Below are 24,652 nucleotides of genomic sequence, written 5' to 3' on the forward strand. Positions count from 1 at the left end.
CATGTGATCCCTGTTTGGAAACCAGGACTGACTGGTAATTGTTCTTTATTTACATAGCGTAATAGCTTACTCCGTGATCGTGGGAGCATTGATGGCAAGTGGAAAGGAAGTAGCAGGAAAAATCCCCAAAGGGAAGGTATGTTGAATCTGGAAGGGCAGATGGTTTGCTGTGTGTTTAAATCCCAGCCCTCGGATTTTTGTGTTAAGATCCAGAAGTTAAACAGATCTCAAAGTGAGCCTCTCTCTTCCATATTAATTACATTCCTAAATTTCTTTTTCAGTTAGTTGACTTTGAAGCTATGACAGCCCCTGGTTCAGAGGCCTTTAGCAAAATAGCCAAAAGCTGGATGAACCTAAAAAGGTAACTACTTGGTGGCGGTCAGCAGAGGGCTGTTACCTGTACAGGAGGATCGGGACCCCCTCCCTTTGGAGCTAGCTGTGTGATACTGAGAGTACGCTCCCTTTCCTGAATTCTTACTCTGCAAGGGATGTAATCCCTTTTCTGAAGCTAAGGTGTTCTGTCGTGTAGGACCCCTGAACATGTGAGTCTACAGATAAAAATAAGTAATGAATAAAAAGCAAAGTGATACATGTCCTCTTTGTGTAATCAGGCATTCATCTCTCTTGGCTAATTTACCCTTTATCCCAAACTCTTAGGTTCGGTATTCAGGAAGGAACTTGAAAACTGTGAGCTGCGCCCATTTCAGACGTGCCCTGAGTGGGAGCACACTTTTACTGCACAGTAGATTTTGAGAAGGTGGCACTTCACAGTAACGTAGGCGAGGAGTGCATGTGAGTCTGTAAACACTAACCAGACATCATCCCCTGTGGCTACCATCACGAGTCCAGCACACCCTGATCTTTCCTGGCTCTTGTTTCCAGGAAATTTGGGATGAAATTAAACCCATAGATGCGTTAATAGTTAAGAAAGAACAAGCACATGTCACTGACCTTCTTTATTCTTGCTCCTTCTCCGTGTTTTCTCCATCATACCCCCTCCAGTTTTGCCTTTCCCATCTGTTGGACACAGCAGCCGCTCTAAAAATTGCTGGGTAATTTGCGCTCTGTTTAAAACAGAGAAATTCATGTCTGTAGTGCAGTCTTGTTCAAGGTGTAAGTACGTTACTAGTTTTGTAACAATCGCTTCTCACAGTCGCTCCTTGTTCCAGTGTATTCCCGTTTCAGGATTACTGGCTCACACGTGCTTTAGTATAATATGACCGTGGGGTCAAACATCTTGCTTCTGTCTCTTCTGTAGTTTTACAATGTGAACCTTCCAACAATATTTTAAGGAATGAATAAAAACCTGCCTCCCGTTGTCCAGGTGCCATTTCACACCGCCCTCTGGCATGCGTGATCTTGTCCTGGGCTCAGGGTCCCCCTGCGAGTTAAGAAGACTGTGCCTGGTCCTGCTGATACGGGCAGTGGGGCCGGAGAAAGGGCTGTAGCCAATAAGGAGCTAGGCCAGCCAGGACCCTGTGTCTCTGATTCAAGTCTAGCGGTTCCCCAGCGGGACATGTGTGAACAGTCACGCATACAACAGAGCTTAATTTTCCTTTCCGAAGATTCTGGCTGAACTGGCCAGCAGCCCATTATGGGCGCCCCTGGATATCAGGTCCCCAGCCATAGAAGCATCTGTTCTGGTCACAGCTCCTCCCTGCTTTTGTAAAATTGTCTGACAGCATACATATGGGGTCATTGGAAAGAGACTATTAAAATAGGAATAATGCCTTTTTTGTGAAATTGTGTTAATTTTCATATTCCTTTTTGTGTTTTTCTTTTCCAGTATTTCACCTTCTTATAAGGCTCTCCCATCTGTGTCAGAGACGTTCCCGACATTAAGATCAATGATCGAGGTGCTAAACACTGACTCCTCTCCACGTTGTCTTAAGAAACTCTAGTTATGCTGTGGTATTTATACGAGTAAAGGGCCGGACCTCTTGCTTCTTAAGTTATTTTTTAAAACATGGAATTATAAAGAAACTAGGTCCTTTATTACTTTTGATACCAATTTTTGATAGGAATTGAATACTTGAAATCATTTTCTTTACTTTTCGAACCATAACAAAAATCATGAAAGAGGGTTTTTTTGGGGGAAAAAAAGCTCTATGTTGGGGCAGGAAAGTGTGTGTAGAGGCCAGCGGCCTTGTTGTTTTCCACTTAAGGTCCTAAAACTCCTTCCTCACAGCAAAAAAGTTGACTTCAAAAACAAAAATTAATCATTAAAAGGAACAAAACCAACAACAAAATGGGAGTGTTTTCATTCCTTGAAAGATTTAGAGATTTTTCAAGGCCTTTTTATGCACATTGTGATAGGGCATCGTGTTTTTCCCTCGCATAATCTTCACGAGTGGGTTCTCCCTTCTGTTTGAACGATGAAGATTCGTGGGCCGTCCTGTGCGCTGTCCCCGTGCGCCGCCAAGCTCACTGCCGCACTCACCGCTGCAAACGTTTGTTTTGAATGATGCAGACAGTATTTGCCAGTGACCCAAACACTGAATTATTGAACCATGTTTTTTTTTTCTCTGTGTTGGAAAAAATAAACGAGGGGTGATTTCTATAAATCACCAGTTTTTGACACTGGATTATGTATGCTTTTGTTTTGTGAACTAGTTTTGCTTTCAGGTGTAAGAACTTCCAGAACATGATGGATTTTTTTTTTCTCCCAAGAGAGGGTAAATGACAGTGAGTAAAATGGGTTCATTAAATTGTTGCCATTTCCAAATCATTTTCATTTTTCTTTGGTGTTTGTTAAAGAGTTGAACTGTTCACTGCTTTCTGCTATTTAGTTTTGGTCTTGAAATCTCACGGAAGAGTAGCAGTTCAGTGTCTCGGGGCGTCGGGGCTCGTGGGGAGTTTAGCACCACTGGACAGGAGCAGTTGTCTGCTAGAACACAGCTGTTTGATAGAGACAACCAGCCCTTCGGACACATGCCCGAGTACTGACACGCTTCAGGACAGCCACCGAGTGTTCCTGTTTTCGTCTCCTCTGAGGGAGGGCAATAATGATCCCAGTTATCAGGCACACCCCATTTTATGAGCAGGTTTCACACCCACAGGTCGGTTTTTCTCCTGAGACCAGCATTGTGCTCCCCGAAGACAAGGGTCTGTTTTCATTTTGCAGGTGAGGGAGCTGAGACTCTGGGAGGGAGTTGACGCTCCCGAGACCCCGAACTGTTGATGCCCGGTGCTGATTTCCAGCCGGTCCTCTCCGAGCCCAGGGCCTGCCCTGCCCCACTGTGGTCTCCGGGACCAAAGATTCAGTTCACAGGCTCTTCTCAAGACTCAGAGAACACATAGCACGGCACGGTGCAGAGTCTGCACGTATCTGTTGTGTTTCTTGGTGCTCTCAGCTTTGTGCTGTTTTGGCCAAACTGACCTAGCTGATGACTTAACCACAGAAGGGCTGCATCCAGACATGCTGTGCAGGATTGCAAAGCAAGATGGCAACTGCCATCTTTTTTCTTTCTTTTTTTTTTTTTTTTAAGATTTATGTATGTATTTTAGAGTGTGTGCAGGTCCGTGAGTGGGGGAGGGGCAGAGCAGAGACTCTTCAAGCAGGCTCCCTGCTGAGTGCAGAGCTCCATGCCCTGAGCTGAGTTCTCTCTCTCAAGGACCCATGAGATCATGACCTGAGCCGAAACCAAGTCAGACGCTTAACCCACTGAGCCACCCAGGTACCCCTGACTTTTCTAAAATCTGACAATTATGTCTAAACCCCAGAGTTAGAACATATTTTTCTTGAAACATTTCCTAAAACCAACTCCATATTCCTACATTTCAATTTTTATTTAGAAAGCCCAGTTTCTCCTCATTCAGGTAAGGTGATTATCACATCAGAAGTACTGACATGCTAAATTCTGTGACTTCAAGATGTTTTGGGAGAACATTCCATCTTCTGCCCCGAGTCCTAAGATACTCAGGCCAAGTCGACTGTAGTCTGAACAAAATACTACAGGTAATTCTGTTTGGTGGCCAAGACGGTGCTAACCGCTGGCGCTCCCGTTCCCATCTTTAAGAGCTCTTGTCACAAGAAGATTTGAAATGCATTTTTACGTTGTAATATTTAAAGCTCTCTCATCACCTCTTCTATTACATTGAAAAATTGCACCTAAAAATCAGTCACAGTCCCGTCATACAAGTTATTCTCTGTTTAAGGCTTTTTTAAAAAACATAAATTTCTTTCTTAAAAATTAGAATTCAGTTTGCTTTTATCCTTAAAATTTCGTATCAGAACCTTTTGGTCTTTCTGAGGAAACAAGACTGCCATGTTTCTTTTGTCTGTGTTTGGTTTTTACCTCATTAGCTACTCTTACCCTTTTGATTTTATGGCGTAAAATTAAGGCCCTCCTGATAGGTGGGTGACATCCTCAGCCTCTTCCCCCTGCAGCTCTGCGATGAAGAACTGGAAACATTAGAGGTTCATCTCTGCCCCGGTCAGATGCGAGTGTGAGAGGCTGTGTTCCCAGCGTCACGCAGGTGGGTCCAATTGGGTGCATGCATGTTGGTTCTCTTATACTACAGCTATTTCCAATACAGGGCCTTCAGATAACTCACTTGCCTCCTACTCATCAGTCTTAGAATCCCTTTATCCACTAGAGAATTTGAAACGTGTGTTAGAGGGGACCATGGATTAGTCCAGAAATGTCACCCAGAACCCAGCTCTTTTCCTCGAGGCCCAACACCGTCCAGTAGCAAGGCAGCTCTTCTGTCCCTCCCACAAAACTCCGCCCCCCTCTTCCTTGGCTGCATTGCTACCTCCCCAGATTGTACTCTTGCGGGACCTCTTCGGTAGTCTCTGGCTTATCTTCCCACTGCTGCGCTTAAATCCCTCCCAGCCTCTCACTGCCCTAAAATGAAACCTAGTCTGCCCAAATAGCCCACTTGATGTGGCCTCTCTCTGTTCTCCAGCCTCGCCTCTTACTACTCCCCTCATCCATGTGCTCTAACCACACTCTCCTCCTTTTTTAAAAATTTATTTCTTTAAGTAATCTCTACACCCAATGTGGGGCTTGAACTCACAACCCTGAGATCAAGAGTCACTTGCTCCTCCGGCTGAGCCAGCCATGCGCCTTGTTTGTACCAGTGATTCACCGAGGCTTTTTCTTCCTGCTGTCCAATAAAACTTTCTGCGATGGTGGGAATGTTCTGTGTTTGCCTTGCCCAATATGGTAGTCACCATCCACATCTGGCCACTGAGCACTTGAAAGAGAGCCAGTGTGACTGAGGAATTGAGATTGTAATTCAGTTTTAATTAATTTACATTTAGATAGCCACATGTAGCTAGTGGCTATTCTAAGGCACAGCACAGCTTAGAGAGACCCTGGTTAGACTTTAGGATTAAAGTTTTTTCCACAGAAATATTCCCAAATGATGTTCTCTGTTGGCAATTAATATGAACTTGATGTTTACAGACTTATCTGTATAGCTGAGCTCTATTTATAAAATTGCTCCGAAGAATTTAATATGCAAACTTTCCAAAGGCTTAAACTTAAAAAGATCTTCTAGATAAAACTTGTTAGTAAAGGAGGAATTGTATGTGAAACTTTTCTGATATACTTACCTTCCAGTAATTTGTAAATAAGGAAGGGAGATTTATGGGGATCAGACCATAGATTAAAAAGCCAGTGTGTCCCAGACCAGATTTGGCTGAATTTGTGAACATAACTTAAGATGTCCATGTTGGAGCTGCTAATTCCTTGCCTGGAAGTCTGTTCCTTCCCCACCTTTCCCTATTTCATAAATGGCACCCTTCTACCCAGTGGCTCCAGCCAGAAACCTAGATGGCCTCCTTGGATCTACACTGGCTCTTCCCTAGTTTCCAGATCACTACCGGGTTCATCATCATGTCCAGTACAATTTACCTCTCCAAATACTCCAGATAGGTTCATGTCTGGCCATCATTCCAGTCATTCCCCAGCCCATGCTACTTAAATTTATATTAACTAAAATTAAATAAAAGTAGGGGTGCCTGGCTGGCTCAGTCAGTAGAGCATGTGACTCTTGATCTCAGGATCATGAGTTCTAGCCTCACGTTGGGTGTAGAGATTACTTTTTAAAAAAATTAAAAGTAAATGCTTTTTCTCAACAAGTCTACCCCCATTTCAAGTGCTCAGTAGCCACATGTGGCTGGTGGCTACCATATTGGAAAGGGAAAATGCAGAACATTGCCATCATCACAGAAAGTTCTACTGGATGGTACTGTTACCCTCAAGAGAATAACAGCCCCTCCACACTTGTGTCCCTGTGTAATGGGAGCCCTTGTGGTTTTAAGCAAGAGTCCAGGCATACACCACCTATTCCCCTTCCTCCTTGCAGCCACTGGTCTGTCAACACTCCAGACTCCTGGTGCCTACCAGGCACCATGCTGAGCATAAGACTCAGCTGAACTGCCCAAACACTGTGGAGGTTCCCCTGTTGGCCATTGCTTCTCTGTTCTTGGGTGCCAACCTGGGCTTTGCCTTCTCTATGAGGCTTGCTGCCATCTTTTCTAGGGAGATTAAAACCAGATGCTTCCCTCTCCAGGGGGAGAGGCCATTCTGGAACTAACACATTTTGAGTATTTAGGTACTCAAGGTAGCATTTTTCATAGCATTGAACATTATTAACTTATTTAATCCTCTCAAAAACCCCACGAGTCAATGTTTTGTGCCAGTCCCAGTCTGTCAATAACCATTGTTATGGTTGGACCAGCCCTTGTGGTTCTTACCATGATTGCAAGGTGCCCTACAGCAATAACCATTGAGAAACTTTGAAAAAATAAAGGTTTATTACTTACAGGACCTGAAAATTACACAGCACACACGGGGCCACACAACAAGGTCCTGGGAGGAGAAAGACCACGGACCTGGGGTTCTGCTTTTATTGCGGTTGAGGATGGGAGGACCTAGGGTTTCTGGGTTCACTCTGTCGATGAATTTAAAACATAAGAGCAGGAATTTAAAGCACAGGAAGAGAAAAAAAAAAGTAAGAGGCCCAAATGGTAAGTTATGGAAACCAACCAAGATCCCTAATGCAAAGAAGCCTCAGTGGGGGAAGGTGGCCTGGCTCTTTACCTAGTTGAGTGACTGGCTGTCAATGTGTTTATTCAGATAACCTCTTTGAAGTGGAAACCTGGGCCATCAAAGCTTAAGGCAGGCATGTGCATTATAAAAAAGAGTTTATACTACAGGTAAGCACTTGTGTTATCCCCACTTTGAGGGCTCACATAGGGAAGCCACTTACACCCATAACAGCCCTTGAAAATTTGCCACCTCATGAGCACTCACGGAACCTGGGGGAAGGTGATTGGGAAGGGGGTGGTAGGGATCAACCCAGCACCCTTGATCTTAACCCCAAAGAATAGGTACACTCACTAAATCAATCAGACAAACACATAAAGGAGACTGATTGCTTCCAGCCATCCACCAGGTAGAAATGCCACCACTATATTGAAGGGTTTCCCAGCAGCAGCCCATCAGGAGACAATAGAGACTGGCTTATTATTTAATGCAATTCTAGAGATCACCTGAGAATGGGCAAATTTGTCAAGGCTTGTAATCTCAACTAAGACTAGGAATTGTCACTTATTTGGATCAGAATTTAAAATAAATAACATCTGTCCAAAAATAGAGTCTGAATCAATGAATCTTTTAATTAGTAGGCTTAGGTCTAGAACATTTTTATATGCAAATTAAGTCCTAAATTACTGGTTTGGTGTAGAAGTAACTTCTGAAGCAAAGCAACCTCGTCCTTCAGGCAAATCCATGTATGTTAACTATGGGCCCCGTTTCACAAAGGTTTAGAATAGCATGTACAAATATGTACAACACCAAAGAACGATGCAAGTGGGGGAAGAATGAACTCTACTAAAATGTATACTTATACATGTATTATGTACATGCCTTGTTATGTACACCTATATACACCTAGGTATATATGCATACTTGAATATATACCATAAAATCTATATAAGTGTAATGAAGATGACAAGTAGGTCTTTAAGGCACTTTCATCACACTATTGACCCAAGTCAATTAAAAACTTCTAAGTCTTCCCCAGCTGTGACAATGTTTGTTTCATAAAGCTTTGCCAGTTGATCGTTTTATCTCCATAAAGCATCATCGTATTAACATTGGTCTGTTCTTGCTAACAGCTGTTGTCCTTCTTCATTACATTGCAGAATCTGGCTGAATCCAGTATGTTACCTACCCTTTCAGTTTTGTGTCAGCAGTAAGTGATTTCTTACTGGGATTAATCCAATAAGGAAAAGTATATGTACTCTCAGGCTTATTCTAGACTTGATACCTCCAAATATTTTTTTTTAAGATTTTTATTTATTTATTTATTTACTTACTTATTTATTTAAGACGGGGACAGTGAGCCAGTGAGAGAGAAGCAGACTCCACGCTAAGCAGGGAGCCCAACAGGGGCTTGATCCCAGGCCTCTGGGATCATGACCTGAGCCGAAGGCAGACGCTGAATTCACCGACTGAGCTACCCAGGTGCCCCCAAAATATTTTTTTTCAAGGTTCTCCTATCATAACACAATTGACATTCTCGTTCTATCTGTGACTCTAAAAATTTATTGTCAATCAACATTTGCATTAAGTGCCTTTAGGTAACTAGTAAAATCTTGACTTTTGCAATTCATTTAGTAACAACATTTAGTATCCAGATTTTCATTAAAAAAAATCTTCATCCATCCCCATACTACTTGACCCCTCTAATTTCTATATCTTGGGTCAGGGCCACTGATACCCGAATGTTGGTAAAGGCACAAACACAGTCATGCACATGCAGACCTGAGCCTCCCCGAGCTTCCCAACGTCCTATGCGCATGAAGAGACCAGGAAGTACTGAGATTATGCCCTGGTACATTGCTCTTAGAACTTTTCTGAGCAGCCAGAATGTCTGAGATAAAAGACAAAAACTGTCTTGTCAAATTCTTCCCTTCACATAGTATGAATGCAATGGATTTTTCCATGGGGAGGTGTCTTGTCTTAGTAGTGCTGAGTCCTTTCCGTGCCAGACTCTGGAGGGTCTCATGAACTTACATGGCGTTCGTAACAGTTGCTCAAGGTAAGAGGTAAGCTGTGCATGACTTACATGGAGTATGATACCTGTTCTTTACACAGGCAACTAGATGGACATTGATTGCTGGAGCTGCATGTTTCTGTATTTAAAATCGAAGTTATATTCCAAAACCAAATGAGAAATTCAGCTTTATTTAAAGAGGTTTGATTTTAAATTTGATATTTATGAATGATAATTTATTGCCTTTATTAGATCATACTAAGCATTTTAGAAAGCAAGTATTTTGTTTAAAACATTTTTACACTTTTACATGTTATGAAAATATATTCAAATTTTGTCTATGTTGACCTCAATTACATCTTTTTAATCCTTTAGATTATTACTAGAGCACAAATTAAGTGAAAATCCTGAATATAACATTACTGATTTTGCTGAAATTAAAACAAGAAGAATAATTTTATGGAATTAATATGATTTATGAATCATGCATATCTTTATTACTCCGGTGGACTTCTCTGTCTATGGGAGCACCCAGACATGTGTAATTATGATTAAATTCAGCTGTCCTTGGGGGGCACCTGAGTGGCTCAATCGGTTAAGTCGTCTGCCTTCGGCTCAGTTCATGATCTCCGGGTCCTGGGATGGAGCCCCACATCGGGCTCCCTGCTCAGTGGGGAGTCTGCTTCTCCCTCTCCCTCTGCCTGCCACTCCACCTGCTTGTGCTCTCTGACAAATAAATAAATAAAATCTTAAAAAAGAATTCAACTGTCCTTGGTATTTTGCCAACTTTTGATTATATAAAACCTGTAGCCTTACATATATTTGTTCATCTATGTTGTCACAAAGATGTATTCAGATAGGAGGACAGAACATATTCTATTTGACAATGGAATTATAATTTCCAAGTATTCAGACATTCGTAGTCTTGCTTTGGGCCCTCACAGTGTTAGGGATGGGCCGCAGGGGCCTGTCTCTCTCTCTTGCTGTCTGCAAACCCGTGCTCCCCACTTGCTGGGTGCAAGGCTACCACAAGCATTTGCATCCTGGGCCCACACACAGGCTCTTGCCCTCAGTTCTAGGCCTGGAATCTCAGGGAGAGGACTCTGATTGGGCCAGTTTAGGTCATGGTCGGTGACCACTTAGACCCATCAGTTGTCGCCAGTCATCACCTGATAACCTTGTAGCAACAGCAGAAAGGGGGTGTCCTGGCAATGTCTGGGCTAACCATCCCTGACTTGTCCGATACACTTTGCTAGAAAGTGGTCTTATTTTTTTAACCGACCTCTCTTAGTGGTTTCAAGTCACACATTTAATAATGTCTCTTACTGAATGTAATTTCCAGAGGTAAAGCTTTTTAAGCCTAGGCTACGAGAAGGATGGCCATCCATCCCAGTTTTCTGGGAACAGTCTCAATTTACACCTGTTGTGTCACTGTAATTATTAACAGTGTCTCATTCAGAGGTGTTCTGGTTTAGGTGATAGCTCATATCATACCCCTAATTATAGTGACTTTATGTTTGGTAGCATGAAAGTTAATTTATATTCCTGTTTGGCCCACATGTCACTTTCCTCCTTTGGTCCCTGCAACTGCTAGAGGCCAAGCAATGTCTTAGATGCTGGAGATACAGTTGAGTAAGACAGAAACCCTGTCCTGAAGGGGCTCACGGTTCTACTAGGAGAGAGAACACAAATCAGGTCATTATAATACAGCCTAAGAAATCTGGTGGGAACCGAGGGTGGGGGAGTAGCTCTGCCTGAGAAAACTGAGAAAGACCCCATAGAGGATGACACATTGGACCAGATGACATGAATCTCCACATGGCTGACTTTAGTGTATTGATTTGGCATATTGAGATATACCTTTTATTTTTATTAGCTACATAATCCAAAACCAAGAAGTTCATCATTGCTCAGATGATCACTGATGAGAGAATCAGAGCCGGGATGCCTTTCCAGCAATGAATGTGGGTCACCTCATCCCCAACGTCAGTCTTGGAGTAGGTGTCTCCAGTGCATGTAGTGAGGAGAGCAGAGTGGGATGTACTTCTGCCCCACATAGGACTACCAGAATGTCCTCAAGTCCCTGGCCGAGGCACCTGCCAGATTTCATAGTCGGTGTCCTCTGAGGCTGGTCTAGAACCATGCAAAGTATTCAGTCGGGAGACCTGAGCTCGGAAGCCAACCCAGCCACCTACCATCAAGCAAATCACTTAATCTTCCTAGCCATATCTGGAAAACACAACTGTGAAACTAAATGATTCACAGTGTTTCTTCCAGCTTTAAAATTTCTGTGTGTTGTAGAGTGAGCCAACTACAAATCCTTAAATCAAATTATCTCTAATTAATTAGCTAATTCAAGCAGATTCTTTCAAACAATCAGAGCCACTTTAAGATAGTTTCTCTTTTCTATATACATTTAGCGTAGCCACAAAGGCTTTCACACAGATAAACTTTACCTTTATCAAATGACCTCTGCATTTTGAATCCTGTGTGGCAGAGGTAGGGGAAACGTGTTACAGAATAATACAGTTCTGACTCTTGCTTTCCTTAAAGCAGCCCGTGCCGGGCGCAAGGGCCAGAAATAATGTCACTGTCTCAACTTTGCTTTTTTTCCTCCCTCCTCAGAGTAGATGAGCAAAACTCAAGCACTCTCAGGAGAGCCTTTCAGATCCCTCCCTCTGTCCTTAGTGTCAGGAGCTGGAGGCAAAGTGTGTGGGTCTGACTCTTTGCCTTGTACTCCTTGATCTGTCCAGAAGCACAATAAGATGGAAGCTATTGCTGTAGAGTACTTCCTCTTGTTGGTAGACCTATTATCCGCTTTGTCTAGGGTTTCTTTCTGCTTGGTATCTCTCTCTGTCTCCCCGCCCTCCACATATCTATGTCTATATATAGACACATAGATAGATAGATATCCCTCCCCTTCCCCCAACCAACTTAAACATCTCTTCATGCTTTTATCGGCCATTTGTATTCCTTTTTTGAACTGTCTTCATGATCTTTGGCTGTCAATTCCGATTTATTAAGAAATATGTGAAACACACAAGGAGTATAAAAAATGATACATGAACACCTAGGAGCTGATCACCTGGCTTCAGGAACCATCACCAGTGCAACTGAAACCCACCATGCTCTCTCCCCCAATCTCAGCAGCAGCCCTTGCCATACCCAAGAGGTAACCTTGACCCTCAGGTTTGAGATCTTATGACCTGTGCATCTCTTTATATTTTTACTACACGTATGCGTTTCTCTACTATTTCTTTTTGCTTATGGCTGTATCTGTAGCAATCTGCTTCATTAGAAAACAGATCTTATAGATCCATGCTTTCCATGAGGTAGCTTAATCCCTATAGTTCAATACCTATTCTCCCTTCTTCATCATAGCTGTAGGCCATTAATTTTTATCTAGGGAAAACCATTGGTGACAATAGCAAAAAGACGGTTCTCAGATCATCACATGGTAGACAAAGGACATGGTATCTACATGGAATCCAACAGAGATGAGGAAGAGCACATGCCATGAAAACCTTTCTCTGTGATCCTTTCTCAGTGTTGCACCTGTCCTTCCAACACAAGAAAAAGAAACAAGATGGGACATGGACACTGCTTACAAAAGTTTGTCTCTAGCTCATTCATTCATTCATTGATCCCATCCATCCACAACAAATGTTCACTGAGGACTCACCATAGGTGCCAGGCACTGAGCTAAATGCCGGGGAACAAAAAGAAAAAGACACAGTCTCTGTCGACTCATAGCCAAGTTAAGAAATAGGCAAGTAGGGCGGTGCCTGGGTGGTTCAGTTGGTTAAGCATCTGCCTTTGGCTCAGGTCATGATCCCAGGGTTCTGGGATTGAGCCCCACGTTGGGCTCCCTGCTCTGCGGGGAGTCTGCTTCTCCCTCTCCCTCTCCCCCACTCGATCTCTCTCTCTCTCAAATAAATAAATAAAATGTTTTTTTTTAAAAAGGAAATAGACCAGTAAATAATAATAATACTAGCTCCGAATTGTGGAGCACTTACTCTTTGGCAGGCACTGCGCTAAGCACTTGCTTGTATTCTCTCATTTAGTCCTCATGTGAGACATACAGAATGTGTCAGCAAATAGCACCTGTGGAAAAATGCAAGCACAGAAAACATAAGATCACACAGCCACCAGATGGTGGACCTGGGATTTGAATCTTGGCAGACCGACCCAGAGCCTATGTCTTTACAAACTTCAACAGTCGTCTCCGGAGGAAATCAGTAATTATGATCAAATGGGAGAGGGCAATGACAGAGGGTGAAAGGGGACACTGACATCTTGAAATGCTTCTTCAAGAGTGGCTTGGTAGTAGGGTTCAATGAGATGCCCTCCAGAGCAAGGGGGAGTTCTTGTCTGGAGTGTAGACAAACGATTCAGTCCATGCCCTGACAGACACTTCTGGCCTTAATTTAGTTTCATTAATGTGGCATTGGAGCATTATAAATAAACTAGTGTTAAGGCTTGGGGAAAAGGCATTCACCAACTTTCTAACTTTGGGCACTAGGGAGATTCCCTGTTTGTAAAATGAGGGCGGTCCTCTCCCCCTGCTTGTGTTCCCTCTCGCTGGCTGTCTCTCTCTCTCTGTCAAATAAATAAATAAAATCTTTAAAAAAATGGGATGGTCCTGGCTAGGTGGCCCTTGGCAGATACCTGAGAGCCCGAGGAGCTGCTGAGGAATCTCTCCTTTTAAAGGAGCACGAGGAAAGCAGCCTGAGTTGTAGGGTCCAGCCAGACCCTGATTAGTACGTGAGTTTCTTTCCCTTATCATTCTTCACTTGTCCCTGGTGTAAAGGCAGTGTTCAGCTACTAAACAAACAGCCTGTTGAAAATCATGAGAGGCAAGACAGCAAGTGAAAAGAGCAAGTCATGGAAGGTTTGACTGTGAGGACTCGTGAAGAACAGGGTCATAACTTCTACAGTCCATATGGTGGGTGTGGCTATGAAAAGCTCTGCAGAGACCTGCCTCAGCTTTATTGTGTTCCGGTCCTTCTTTGCAGAGACCCCCTTACCAGGAAGCCAGGGTTTAACATTTAGCACCTAAAATGAGCTTAGATGACAGAAACAAGCCCGTAAGTCTTTGCCCTAGGCAAATGGGTTAGATTACTACAATTTGCAGGAACAGTTCTCTGCTTCAAATTAGTCAGGAAAATTACCCTAGCCTCAGCCTCTCAAAAGGAAAATTCCACTTGTACTGATCCTGTGCCCACGCATGTCAACTATAATTACAATGTGTATCCCTGTGAATGCAACTTAAGGCTCTGTTAATACCTTGTAAATGGATATGTTTGCTTCTTTCCCTCTGCTAGCTCTTAATAGTAAACTGTGGACTGGCTTTCTAGCGAGAACTATCTCCAACGAAGATCGTCCGTGCCAAAATTCAAGAGACTCATAGGTAGACATGACTTTTCTGGAGAAAAGCATTGGTGTATGTACCCATAAAAATGCTTACTCCTTTATCATTACATGGAACCCTTTGAAGGGCAAGAAATAGAAACTTGTTCAAGCTAACTTAGGAAAAAAAGGGAGAATTTCCTACAAGGACAGTCCAGCCCTTATGTTTCCTAAACCCAGGCCTCAGGAAAGGACCGGAAGTGAGGGGCTGGCTGTAGAGAAACCAGGATGTTTATGTTCTCTCCCTTTGACAGAATAAGCCTCTGTGTGTGTGTGTGTGTGTGTGTGTGTGTGTGTCTGCTGCTCCCAGATTGTCTCCCCGCCCCAACTTAGGTTCCTAAGTAGAGTGCTCTGATTGGCCCTGCCCTGTTGCCAGGGAGACAGGTATAAGACCACGCCCACCCACTGAGGGAGAGGGAGATAGGGTTTCAAGAAAAGTGAATCTTACTAAGGACCTTCCTTCTGGCATTTATAAAAGTCCCAACATATGAGTTTGGTTGAGTAAATTATGTATTCCCTTATTTTGGAATACTAGATGACTATTAAAATCATGTGTTAGAATATTTAACAAAATTAGAAAAATGTTCATAACATTCTTGAATGAAAGGGGCAAGTTACAGAATAACGTTTATTTTTTATTATATAATAAAAAGAACTTTATTATATAATGAAAATAATTTTACTAATATTTGTAGTTTGTATACGTATGCATGGAGAAAAGAAACGAAATTGAATGTTTACATAGTTATATTGTGTTTTCTCTATTTTTCAAATATGTTTATGTTGAAATTTATTATTTTTATGATCAACGTTAATTTTTAAACTGAATTTTTAACTATGGTCGAAGTTAATTTTAATTGACAAATTTTGTAAGTAAAATCATATGAAATGGAAATGAAAAAAAAATCCTCTTATATCCTGAATCAGATATTTTATAATTTATAAAACCATAAAAACAAGTGCAATAAAGTTTACCTAAAAAGAGTAAGTGTCTCTTTTTAGGAATCGTTTGGGGAAATAATTTGCTTTAAAGTTTTGTAACGTCCCATTTAAATGCTTCCTTTAAAGTCAAGATTTTGAAAAGCTCCCAGCCTGAAGTCACCTTGTTTTAGATATCAGCTTGAAAACCTGTGTCTGTAGTATTCAAGACATAATTTAAACATCATTTGCAACTTAGGAATAATAATTCTAGAGATAGGTATTATTGAAAAATGTGGGCAAGTCAAAGAAACATATTTGAGAGTGAAAGGACAATCACATTATCCCACATAAACCACTGCTTTTTCTTTCTTTATGGTGAAGTGAGAGAAACATCCAGAGAGTTTCTCAGGCGATGAGCACTGAAAGAGAGCTTGAGTTAGATGGACCCTTCTCCCATTATGTAACTGGTATTTGAAGCTCCAAAAAGACTAAAGCTATTGATGGGAACATCCTAAAAGAGGTTTTGGTACAGATTTTACTAGGAGTCTTGGGGATGTGATCAAATCTGGAAAAGTCAGGGAAAGTGTCAATGTGAGTTAGAAAAGTATGTTTATCAAATCTCAGGTGAGACTAGTGTGTCAGGCCTCATTCTGTTCCCCAAACCCATGAGGGCAGAGCTTCTGGAAGATCAGGGAGGACTTCAAGAGGCCCTTCTCACCAGCTAATCAAGGCAACTAAAAGTCCAAATGCTGTCACTCCCAGATCTGCTGTTTCTAGAACGTGCTCCAGCACCAGCTTCAGATGGTCTCTTGTTTCCATCTTAGCCTCCAATTTGATACCTTCTCTCACTCTGTCCATAGTCCTAGTGTTGCCTTGGTTTCTGCTGTCTTCTTTGGGTACCTGTTCTTGCTTCCCTAGTCTGGACTGCTTGATCTTGGGCTTGGTTCAGAATGAAGACATAATAATAATAATAATACAAAATGACAGTGACTGTAAAAAGAAAAAACAAAACACAACATAAAAAGTGCTGTGGGAAAACCAAGAGGACCTAATTATTTCCACCTGAAGTGGATTTCTGGGAGCTGGCTACCCAGAGGAGGTGATGAGTGTTTTGGACCATGGAGGATAAGTAGGAGTTTGCCAGGTAGGATGGAAGGAACTTCCCAGAAGAAGAAAAACTGGGAGAAAAGAATCAGAGATGAGAAAGTACATGGCATCCTTAGGGCGGCTTGTAGATGGGGCTGGAGAGGCAGCATGGAACAGAAGAAGGCGGAGAGTCTTGCAGTTGCCGAAGGTAGATTTTAAAGCATGGGGAGGACTTGATTAGAATCATTTAAAAAGATGGTTCTGCTCTGTCACCAAGGGTGGCTGAAAGGGGCAGGTCCCTCTGGCTCCCATCCCTGACTCTTTTTGCAGCCTTGGCCCTCTCGTGCCCAGTCAGATCCTTAATGGGGACTGTGTTCTTCCATGGTTTAGTTCTAGGCCTTTTCTTGTCCCACGTCTGTTCTCATGGTTTTAACCCTCATCTTGACACAATATCTGGTGCTGACCTCCCTGTCAACCCTAGCCTTGCATTTCTAGGTGACTACCAACCCTGTGTACCGACATGCACCCCCAGTCCCTCACACTCAACATGTGTGTAGCCAAACTCTCTGAATCCTTCCCTGAACACTCAGTTCTTCCCCTGATTCTTCGTTTCTGCCCTTTGTCCCACCATTCTCCATATTACCTGAGCTCAGAGTTTGCTGGTTGTTACTTGCACCTTTCTTTGGCCCTCATGTTCAACCCATGTTTAAGTCTGTCAAGATTTCTTTGTGATTTCTGACATCTGTGGCTTCCCAGTCCAACTGCAACCATCCAACCTGAGACCCTCCTCACCCCCCAATTCTGTTATAGTAACAACAGTATCCCAGCTGGTGTCCCAAGGTCTCCAGTGGCTCTCCTGGATGGTCCTGTTCTGGTATAGTTTCTATTCTGTCTTGATTATAGAGGGCCACGTATAAGGTAGATATTGAGCATGGTCCAAATTACTTTTGAAAGTCCCTTAGGAAGATGCTATATTGAGGTCTGACAAACCATCTCTCTAAAAATCCAACAACAACAATGAAGCTTTTTTTTTTTTTTCGAGTAGGCTCCATACCCATTGTGGAGCCCAATGTGGGGCTTGAACTCACAACCCTGAGATCAAGACCTGAGCCAAAAACAAGAGTCAGATGCTTAATCAATGAGCCACCTGGGTGCCCCCCAAAACAACAATAATGAAACACAATTTTTTTCTTCTAACATAGGAATAGATTGTACTTTCTTCTGTCCAGCACTAAATAATGTATTTGGCTTGCATTTAGAACTCATTTTGGGAGGGCAAATGTATTTTTAAATATTCCTTCTGTGAAAGGTGAACAAGAAATAATTGAAACTGTAGGGGAGGAAAAATAATTTTCCTTTTACTCTTCTTAGTTCTTGGTTGAGACTCCTATAATAAAAGACAGACTAAGAGGAAAAAAACCAAACAGGTTTATTGACATGTATACCTCCTGTATACATGAAAGATACTCAGGAAAAAATGAGTAATACTCTGAGGTGGCTTAGAACTCTGGCTTAAATACCATCTTCAACTAAATACAAGGGAAAAAAAAGGTGTGGAGGAAGAGAGTTTTGAGAGATTATTAAAAAAAGCATAGAAATCAACAGTAAGGCTTGTTATGCAGATATGAGTCTATATCTTCTCCATCGATAAGGGTTTAATGTTGTCTCAGGGGATTAGCCTTTATCTTTCCTCATAAGGAAGAGAGAAGGGACATCTTTATAAATTGATGTCCTGCTTCTAGGCACGTAGAGGGAGGCCAGGGAACTTTTCTTGTATGGACTTCTTTTCAGTTGTCTTCAGCTCAAAATAATCCTTATGCCAAAAAGGCTTTTTGTGGAGGTTGGAGTATTCTGCCGCCCTTCAAGATTAACCAAGAGCACAGCCTATTCATATCTCTCTCACACTCACTCTGGACACATGCTTATGGAAAATATGGCATGTAACATCTCCCATACTGGCCCTGTCCTTTAAATTCTTAAAAAAAATATTTGCTGAGATCTATAATTCAGTAGGTGGGAGTTAAGCAGAGATTTCACTGCCATGGCTCAGATGGATGGGGCAGTGGGTCCCATGCCTGCATGTGAGGCCCCTCACTGTGCTGGTCAGAGCTGGGTGGGCAGAGAAGGTACCTGGAGTCCACCCCCTGTGCCACCAATTCAGGTGAACTCCAAGGATTCCAAAACTTCTAAATTCAAACTTGGTCTTCTAGGTCTTTATGAAGGTACATTTTTCAAGTTAAGAGTATAATATAAATATAAATAAAATAAATAAAATATACAATATACTTTATATATAATTTATATATAATAAATATATAATTTTTCATTACCCTGATTAATAACTTTTAACTATGTGGACATATGGTAGATGACCCACTCTTTGTACTCTTGCTCTAGCCCCCATGAATATTAGGGTGGCTGGCTATATGTAGCTCATTTTCTTGAACTGGAGGGAGAAACAGCAGTGGGGGCTTAGTGCACAACCACACAGCATAAACATCTTCCAATTGTGGTGGGGAAGCCCTGGGGCTATTCTCACTGTCTGTCTCCACATCTTCGGGGCTCCTTCTGGCTCTCTCTCCTAGACCCTTTTACACTGCAAGGAAACCCCAAATGCTCCCAATTTTGCTAGGTAGAGATTTTAGATTTCTGCGTGGCACTCTGTTTTTCAACCCTTGCTCCTCACAGACGTTCCCAGATCCTCAGCATCCCAATCAGCTCCAAGCTGGGTGGAAATGCAGACTCTTGGCTGCCTGAGTGACAGCACTATTCCTTGGAACCCTCAGGGACACATTTGGGAAATGCCGGAGGAGAAGCGTCGATGCTATGGATGCTATGGTAATCCTGGAGCAGGGAAGGTGATGAGAGATGAGGGGAGACAGAGGAGACTGGGCTCTGGGCAAGAGTAAGGCAACAAGGTGGAATGGTGAGAAAAGCAGAAATAAATTCAGGACAGCAGCACAGCAGCACCATCCTGGGAGACAAGTTTCCTGCAGCCACCAAGGGTCTCCGTCTCATCCAGCAGAGGGGGCTTAGGAGGGTGAGAGCTAGAGGAGCCCTGAGGCTGGGCACTCAGGGGGCAGGGTATGACAGCCAGTGGTACAGAGGGGAGGCCTTGGCTGTTAGGGACAGAGGGCAGGAGGAGATGACAAGAGCCTGGAAATGGTGAGAAAATGGGACAAAATAAGGGAGGGAATGGACAGGAATTCAGTCCACTTTGAGGAGACAAGAGGAAATGGATAGGAGATGTGGCACACACATCTGAATGGTAAAGGGACCAGAGTGTCGACCCAGCGGGCTTCTGGGGATGCAGAGAAGGATCCTGGGCCAAGGGAGAGAACGCAGCCTGTGTCTGAGAAAAACCAGAGCCGGACGGTAGTTAAAGCAGTAAAAACATCTTATTTGAGACTATTGCAACAGGGAAAAGAGACCTCAGCACAGCCCCAGGTGCAGTTTGTTTTTTTTTTAAAGATTTTTATTTATTTATTTGACAGAGAGAGAGATAGCCAGCAATAGAGGGAACACAGCAGGGGGAGTGGGAGAGGAAGAAGCAGGCTCCCAGCGGAGGAGCCTGATGTGGGGCTCCATCCCAGAATGCCCTTAGCTGAAGGCAGACGCTTAAGGACTGAGCCACGCAGGCGCCCCCCCCTCCCCAGGCACAGTTCTGAATACAGTGTGGGTGAGTGGGGATTTATAGCCCAGGAGCAGGTGGGGGGCAGTGGATGCAGGTTACCAAGAGCAAACATCAGGGTTGGGGGTGGAGGGGCCCTGCCTGAGCAGATTTCACAGGGTGGGGGGGTGGGGGGCATGAAGTACCAGATCAGATATCAACAGTAGGGGGTTCGGGTTAAACTGACTCAGCCGGATTCTTGCTAAACTGGCTTTTACAAGCCACAGATGAGTGTAGGAGAAGGTTCAGGAGGCTGACGAAAGTTGGGTGAAGCCAACAATCTTTGTCACCTGGAGACAAAGGAGCAGCTTTGGTCCCTCACAAGGTCTAAACGCTTGGCCCCCCTAGAATAACCCTGTGCGCCCCACATCTCTGCCCACACTAGGCTGCCCTGTCCACGGCATGTGTCTGTCCTCCTGGGCCCAGCCCCCTGAGCCTTGAGAGGCGCCCCCAGCTAAGCCACAGAGGGCCCTCCTCCCTTACCTGCTTGCCTGGGCTAAGTAAGGACAATCTCGGTCTGCGGGAGACAGGACAGGTTCCAAGCCAGGAGGCTGTGCTCTTTTAGGTGGGGGCCACCTGAGGCCCTCCCTGGGGGCCATGTCCCTTGCCTAAAGCTCTTTTTTCTTCTTAAAAAAATATTTATTTATTTATTTTAGGGAGAGCACACGTGTGAGCTGGGGCAAGGGGTGGGCAGAGGGAGAGGGAGAGAGACTCTCAAGCAGATTCCCTGCTGCTTGGAGCCCGGCGCGAGGCTTGATCTCAGGACCCTGAGATCATGACCTGGGCCAAAACCAAGAGTCTGACGCTTAAGGGACTGAGCCACCTAGGTGCCCCTTCCCTTGTCTAAGGTCCTGACGCCAGAGACTCCTGGGGTAGCAGCAGTTCTCCCAGGGCAAGCCAAGGTCACCTCTTGGAATCCCGAGACCTCTTCAATTCATGGAGCTCCCCCAGGCCCCCATCCTCTGCTCTGGCCTTCCTCCCCTGCGCCGGGCAGCCCTCCTCTTCTTTGGAAATCTCCCTCCCTTCCTTCCTATCCTCTTCCCATGATCCCAATCTCCCGGGCTGCTTGATCCTCCACCCTTCAGAACCACTTTATAGCTTTTCCGAAACCTTTAAAGCCTCTCTGAAAGCAGCTCCCACACATCCTCTCCAGTCCCCGAGAGTGGGGACAGTTGGGGGGTGGTGGACAATCTCCTGTAAACACACACAAGCCATCCAGCCACATCTGCTCTGCTCTTGGGGTGGAACTGAATTTCACGAGCCTAATAGCATTCAGCGCTTCCTATGTGCCAGGCAGGCAGGCTTTTTTTTTTTTTTTAAAGATTTTATTTATTTGACAGAGTGAGAGAGAGCACAAGCAGGGGGAGCGGCAGAGGCAGAGGGAGAAGCAGGCTCCCCGCTGGGCAGGGAGCCCGATGCAGGGCTCGATCCCAGAACCCTGGGATCATGACCTGAACAGAATGCAGACACTTAACCAACTGAGCCACCCAGGCATCCCTGCCAGGCACTCTTTCAAGGACTTTATATATGTGGTTTCTCTCTTTTAACCCAAATACGAACTTTCTGAAGTAGTTGATTCGGAATCATTATCCTCCCTGAACACATATAGAAACTGAGGCACAGGGAGGAGATGGTGTGCGTCACACCACGTGCACAGTGATGCGAGCAGTGGAACGCGGGCAGTCTGGCTTCCGAGCCTACACCCGGCCTCTTTGGAGGGACGCGCCCAGCCTTGGCTGGGGAAAGACTGGCACCAAGGACAGGCAGCCCCAAAAGCACCCAGCAGAACAAAGGGCCACGTGTCTCTCTCAGCACATCTAGAAGTCCTGGAAAAAGCAGGCCGGTTGGTAAGCGGGTGCCTTTGGGTTTATTAGTACCAGGCTCCGTGTGTTTAGATGAGAGAGAGGGTTTTTGTTTTGTTCTGTGTCAGAAGCTTAGCTCTGTGTGTCAGCAGGCCAACACTGCATGTACAGAGCTTGCACCACAAGCCCGAGCACGGTCCTACAGCACCGTGAGCTAAGGTTCCTTTCGCCCAGAAGGAGGTGGCGGCGGGGAGGCAGGGCACCCGGGGGAAGACAGCCCTGCGAGAGCGGGTTTCTCCCACCAGGCTGTGAGGATGCAGCAGGGTTCAGGCAATGTCAAAGAAACCTGCTCCTGCTGGCTTCTCTGGAAGTTTGGGGAACGTCCTGCAGTCTCCCCCAGGCCGTGAGGTCCTGAGCCGGGAGGATGGAGCTCATTCCCTTCCTTAGGCTGCACTGCCCCGGGGCCCTGTTCTCCTTGATGAATGGGCAAGAAGAGGGTCATCCAACCAGCACTCAAGAAAAAGCAGGGAGCTGTCGCCCAGAGCCTGGACTACTCTGCCCTTTGCAGGCGGGCACCGCGACTCGGGTGGGGACAACTTGGCTCCATAGGGGGGGCGGGTGTTGGGGGGAAACAGCAGTGTGCCAGATTCCTGTTCTGCATAGGCTAATGGGGAGACTTTGGACCCGTGCCTGACCTTTTAGGGCTTTCCCGGATTCCCACATAAAATCCTTTCCTTGCAGGGATCGCGTTTCCTTCATACGCATTCTGGGTATTTTGTCTGGTTGCTTTTCATTTTCTGCCTCGCCTGTTCAGTGATCAACTTGGTGAGGGCAGGGTCTTGGCCACTGCCGTTTCCCAGTGACTAGCACAGTGTGTGGCGTATCGTGAGGGGGTGAGCGAGGGCACGAGCATCAAGGAGCATGGTGTTGGCACCCTAGCCCGAGGTCCCCGTCTCAACCCTGTAATCCGCGAGCTTGAGCAAGTCACTCTTCTCTGTCTATACTAGTGCTGCCAACCATGAGCGGAGGGAAATGTATCTTCGTTCTTCGTAACATCAAATAAGATGTTTTTACTGCTTCGTTCTTCTTAATAGGGGTGTTGACACGTCTCCAGCGCTCGGAGCTGCTTCGATGGACGTTTCTACTAAACAGGATTCGCTTCAGGAAGTTCCTTGACTTTGCCCCCACGTATATGATACACGGAAAGCCTGGCTTTTGCTCTTTGTGACTGGTTTAGACAAGAGCACAGAGATTGTCCGTCGCTGATGCCATGCAGTTATTGGTTATTGATGTAGGAACATAGCTAATAGGTCTGGAATGTACTTTCCTGAACTCTCTGGTCTCTGTTTTATGGTGTTTTCCAAGCAGCCTCATCAGAGCTGTCCATATTTCCGGGTCTCCAGCAAGAACTTCTTTTAGAGACCCAAAGGAGCTCCGCTACACCCTGTGGACAGGGAGCTCACGCTGGCCGTGTGCAGGGTGCCAGCCTGGAGGTACCAGACCAGCAGGAAGAAGGGACAAAGAGGTGGGCAGAGAGGCTCCCTGGGGACAGCTTGCCCACAGGTGGGCACAGAGCCACCTTGTGACCACGCTGGCCTCCTTGCAGCCTCTTGGCTGTCCCTGGAGCCACTTGGCCACTGTCCTTATGTAGCAGTTAACGCCTACAGTATACTTTCTACTGTACCGGTGGCCATGCATGCAAAGCCACCAGTGTAGAGGGGATGCGGTGACCGTCATCCAGATGGCATTTAAGCCAAATGGTCAAGCGTCAGGAAACTTTGGATGAGCGGACACGAGGAAGGAGGGCTAATGGACTGATGGGCACAGAGCTAGAAGGGAGGAAAGATCTGCTTATCTGAGGCTTTGGTGATGTGCTGGGAGGGAGGGAGGCCAGTGAAGGCCAGAGAGAGTTAGACCTCCAGTGGTAACAAAAAGGGAGACACCAAGCAGAGGGTTTGTGAGGGAGGAGGAGGCTGGCAGGGGCATGCAGGGTAGTTCGCAGGGAGTGGCTTGGAGATGGGAAGGCCGGCTGCGCCAGGATGGACGGGAAGAACTGGCGTTGTACGGTGGCAGTGGTGGCAACGGACAATAGAGATTGGGAAGAGCATTACAAGCATGATTCAGCTCTTTTCTTGCGTGGTCCTGTCCGGAGAAGTGGCGAGCTGCATTACCACGTGAAATGTGAAGGCCAAGTTATCGGCATGATTTCCCCCTCCATCCACCTCGCATTTAAAAAGTATGTATGAAGGGCTCCCCTTGGGCACTGGCCAGTGACTTTCATTTACTCAGAAGCGGGAGCCCTCGGAAGAGGTGCAAGCCACCCTCCCTGCCCGTCTTGCGTTAGATAGATGACAAGATCACTGACACGAACACACATAGTTCGTGTTTTCAGTGTCGTGTAGCATCTCACCCTCTGGAGATGTGAATGACTCACAGCACTTGCCAATTTTAATGTTTCTATATTTTCACAGAATTTAAATCAATATTTCCACAGAAATTAAAACATAAAATACAATCCCAGAAACGTAACAGACAACTGTTTTCACTTTTCCATATTTGTTTCCATTTTTTTATAGCATCTTGGTGTTTTTGATAGCATTTCAGGTTCAAGGGATTCAAGGACATAGATTCAGTCCCAGCAGGGACCATATAGTGAAAATATGATGGTAACCAGAAGTCTGTCTTTTTTACTGCATGGAGTTTTGACCAAGTCCCTGAGCTCTGGCTAATGATGAAAGAGGTAGGGGAA

At 44.8% G+C, this 24,652-nt stretch overlaps 1 protein-coding gene across 5 annotated transcripts in view; it reads left to right on the top strand.

The window, feature by feature from the left end:
* Nucleotides 1-2,726, top strand: part of TTC13 (tetratricopeptide repeat domain 13) — a 79,166-nt gene extending 76,440 nt beyond the window's left edge. For 4 of the 5 annotated variants that reach the window (XM_034662518.1, XM_034662519.1, XM_034662520.1 and 1 more), the window contains 3 exons: nucleotides 58-136; nucleotides 282-361; nucleotides 1,787-2,726. In XM_034662518.1, coding sequence (XP_034518409.1) covers nucleotides 58-136; nucleotides 282-361; nucleotides 1,787-1,901 — 274 coding nt within the window. In that variant the 3' untranslated portion in view covers nucleotides 1,902-2,726. Of the gene's footprint in view, nucleotides 1-57; nucleotides 137-281; nucleotides 362-657; nucleotides 793-1,786 lie in introns of all 5 variants that reach the window. The other variant, XR_004626124.1, reaches the window with a different exon arrangement.
* Nucleotides 2,727-24,652: the final 21,926 nt, after the last annotated feature.

This window comes from Ailuropoda melanoleuca, chromosome 6 (assembly GCF_002007445.2).
Source record: "Ailuropoda melanoleuca isolate Jingjing chromosome 6, ASM200744v2, whole genome shotgun sequence".
NCBI lineage: Eukaryota > Metazoa > Chordata > Mammalia > Carnivora > Ursidae > Ailuropoda > Ailuropoda melanoleuca.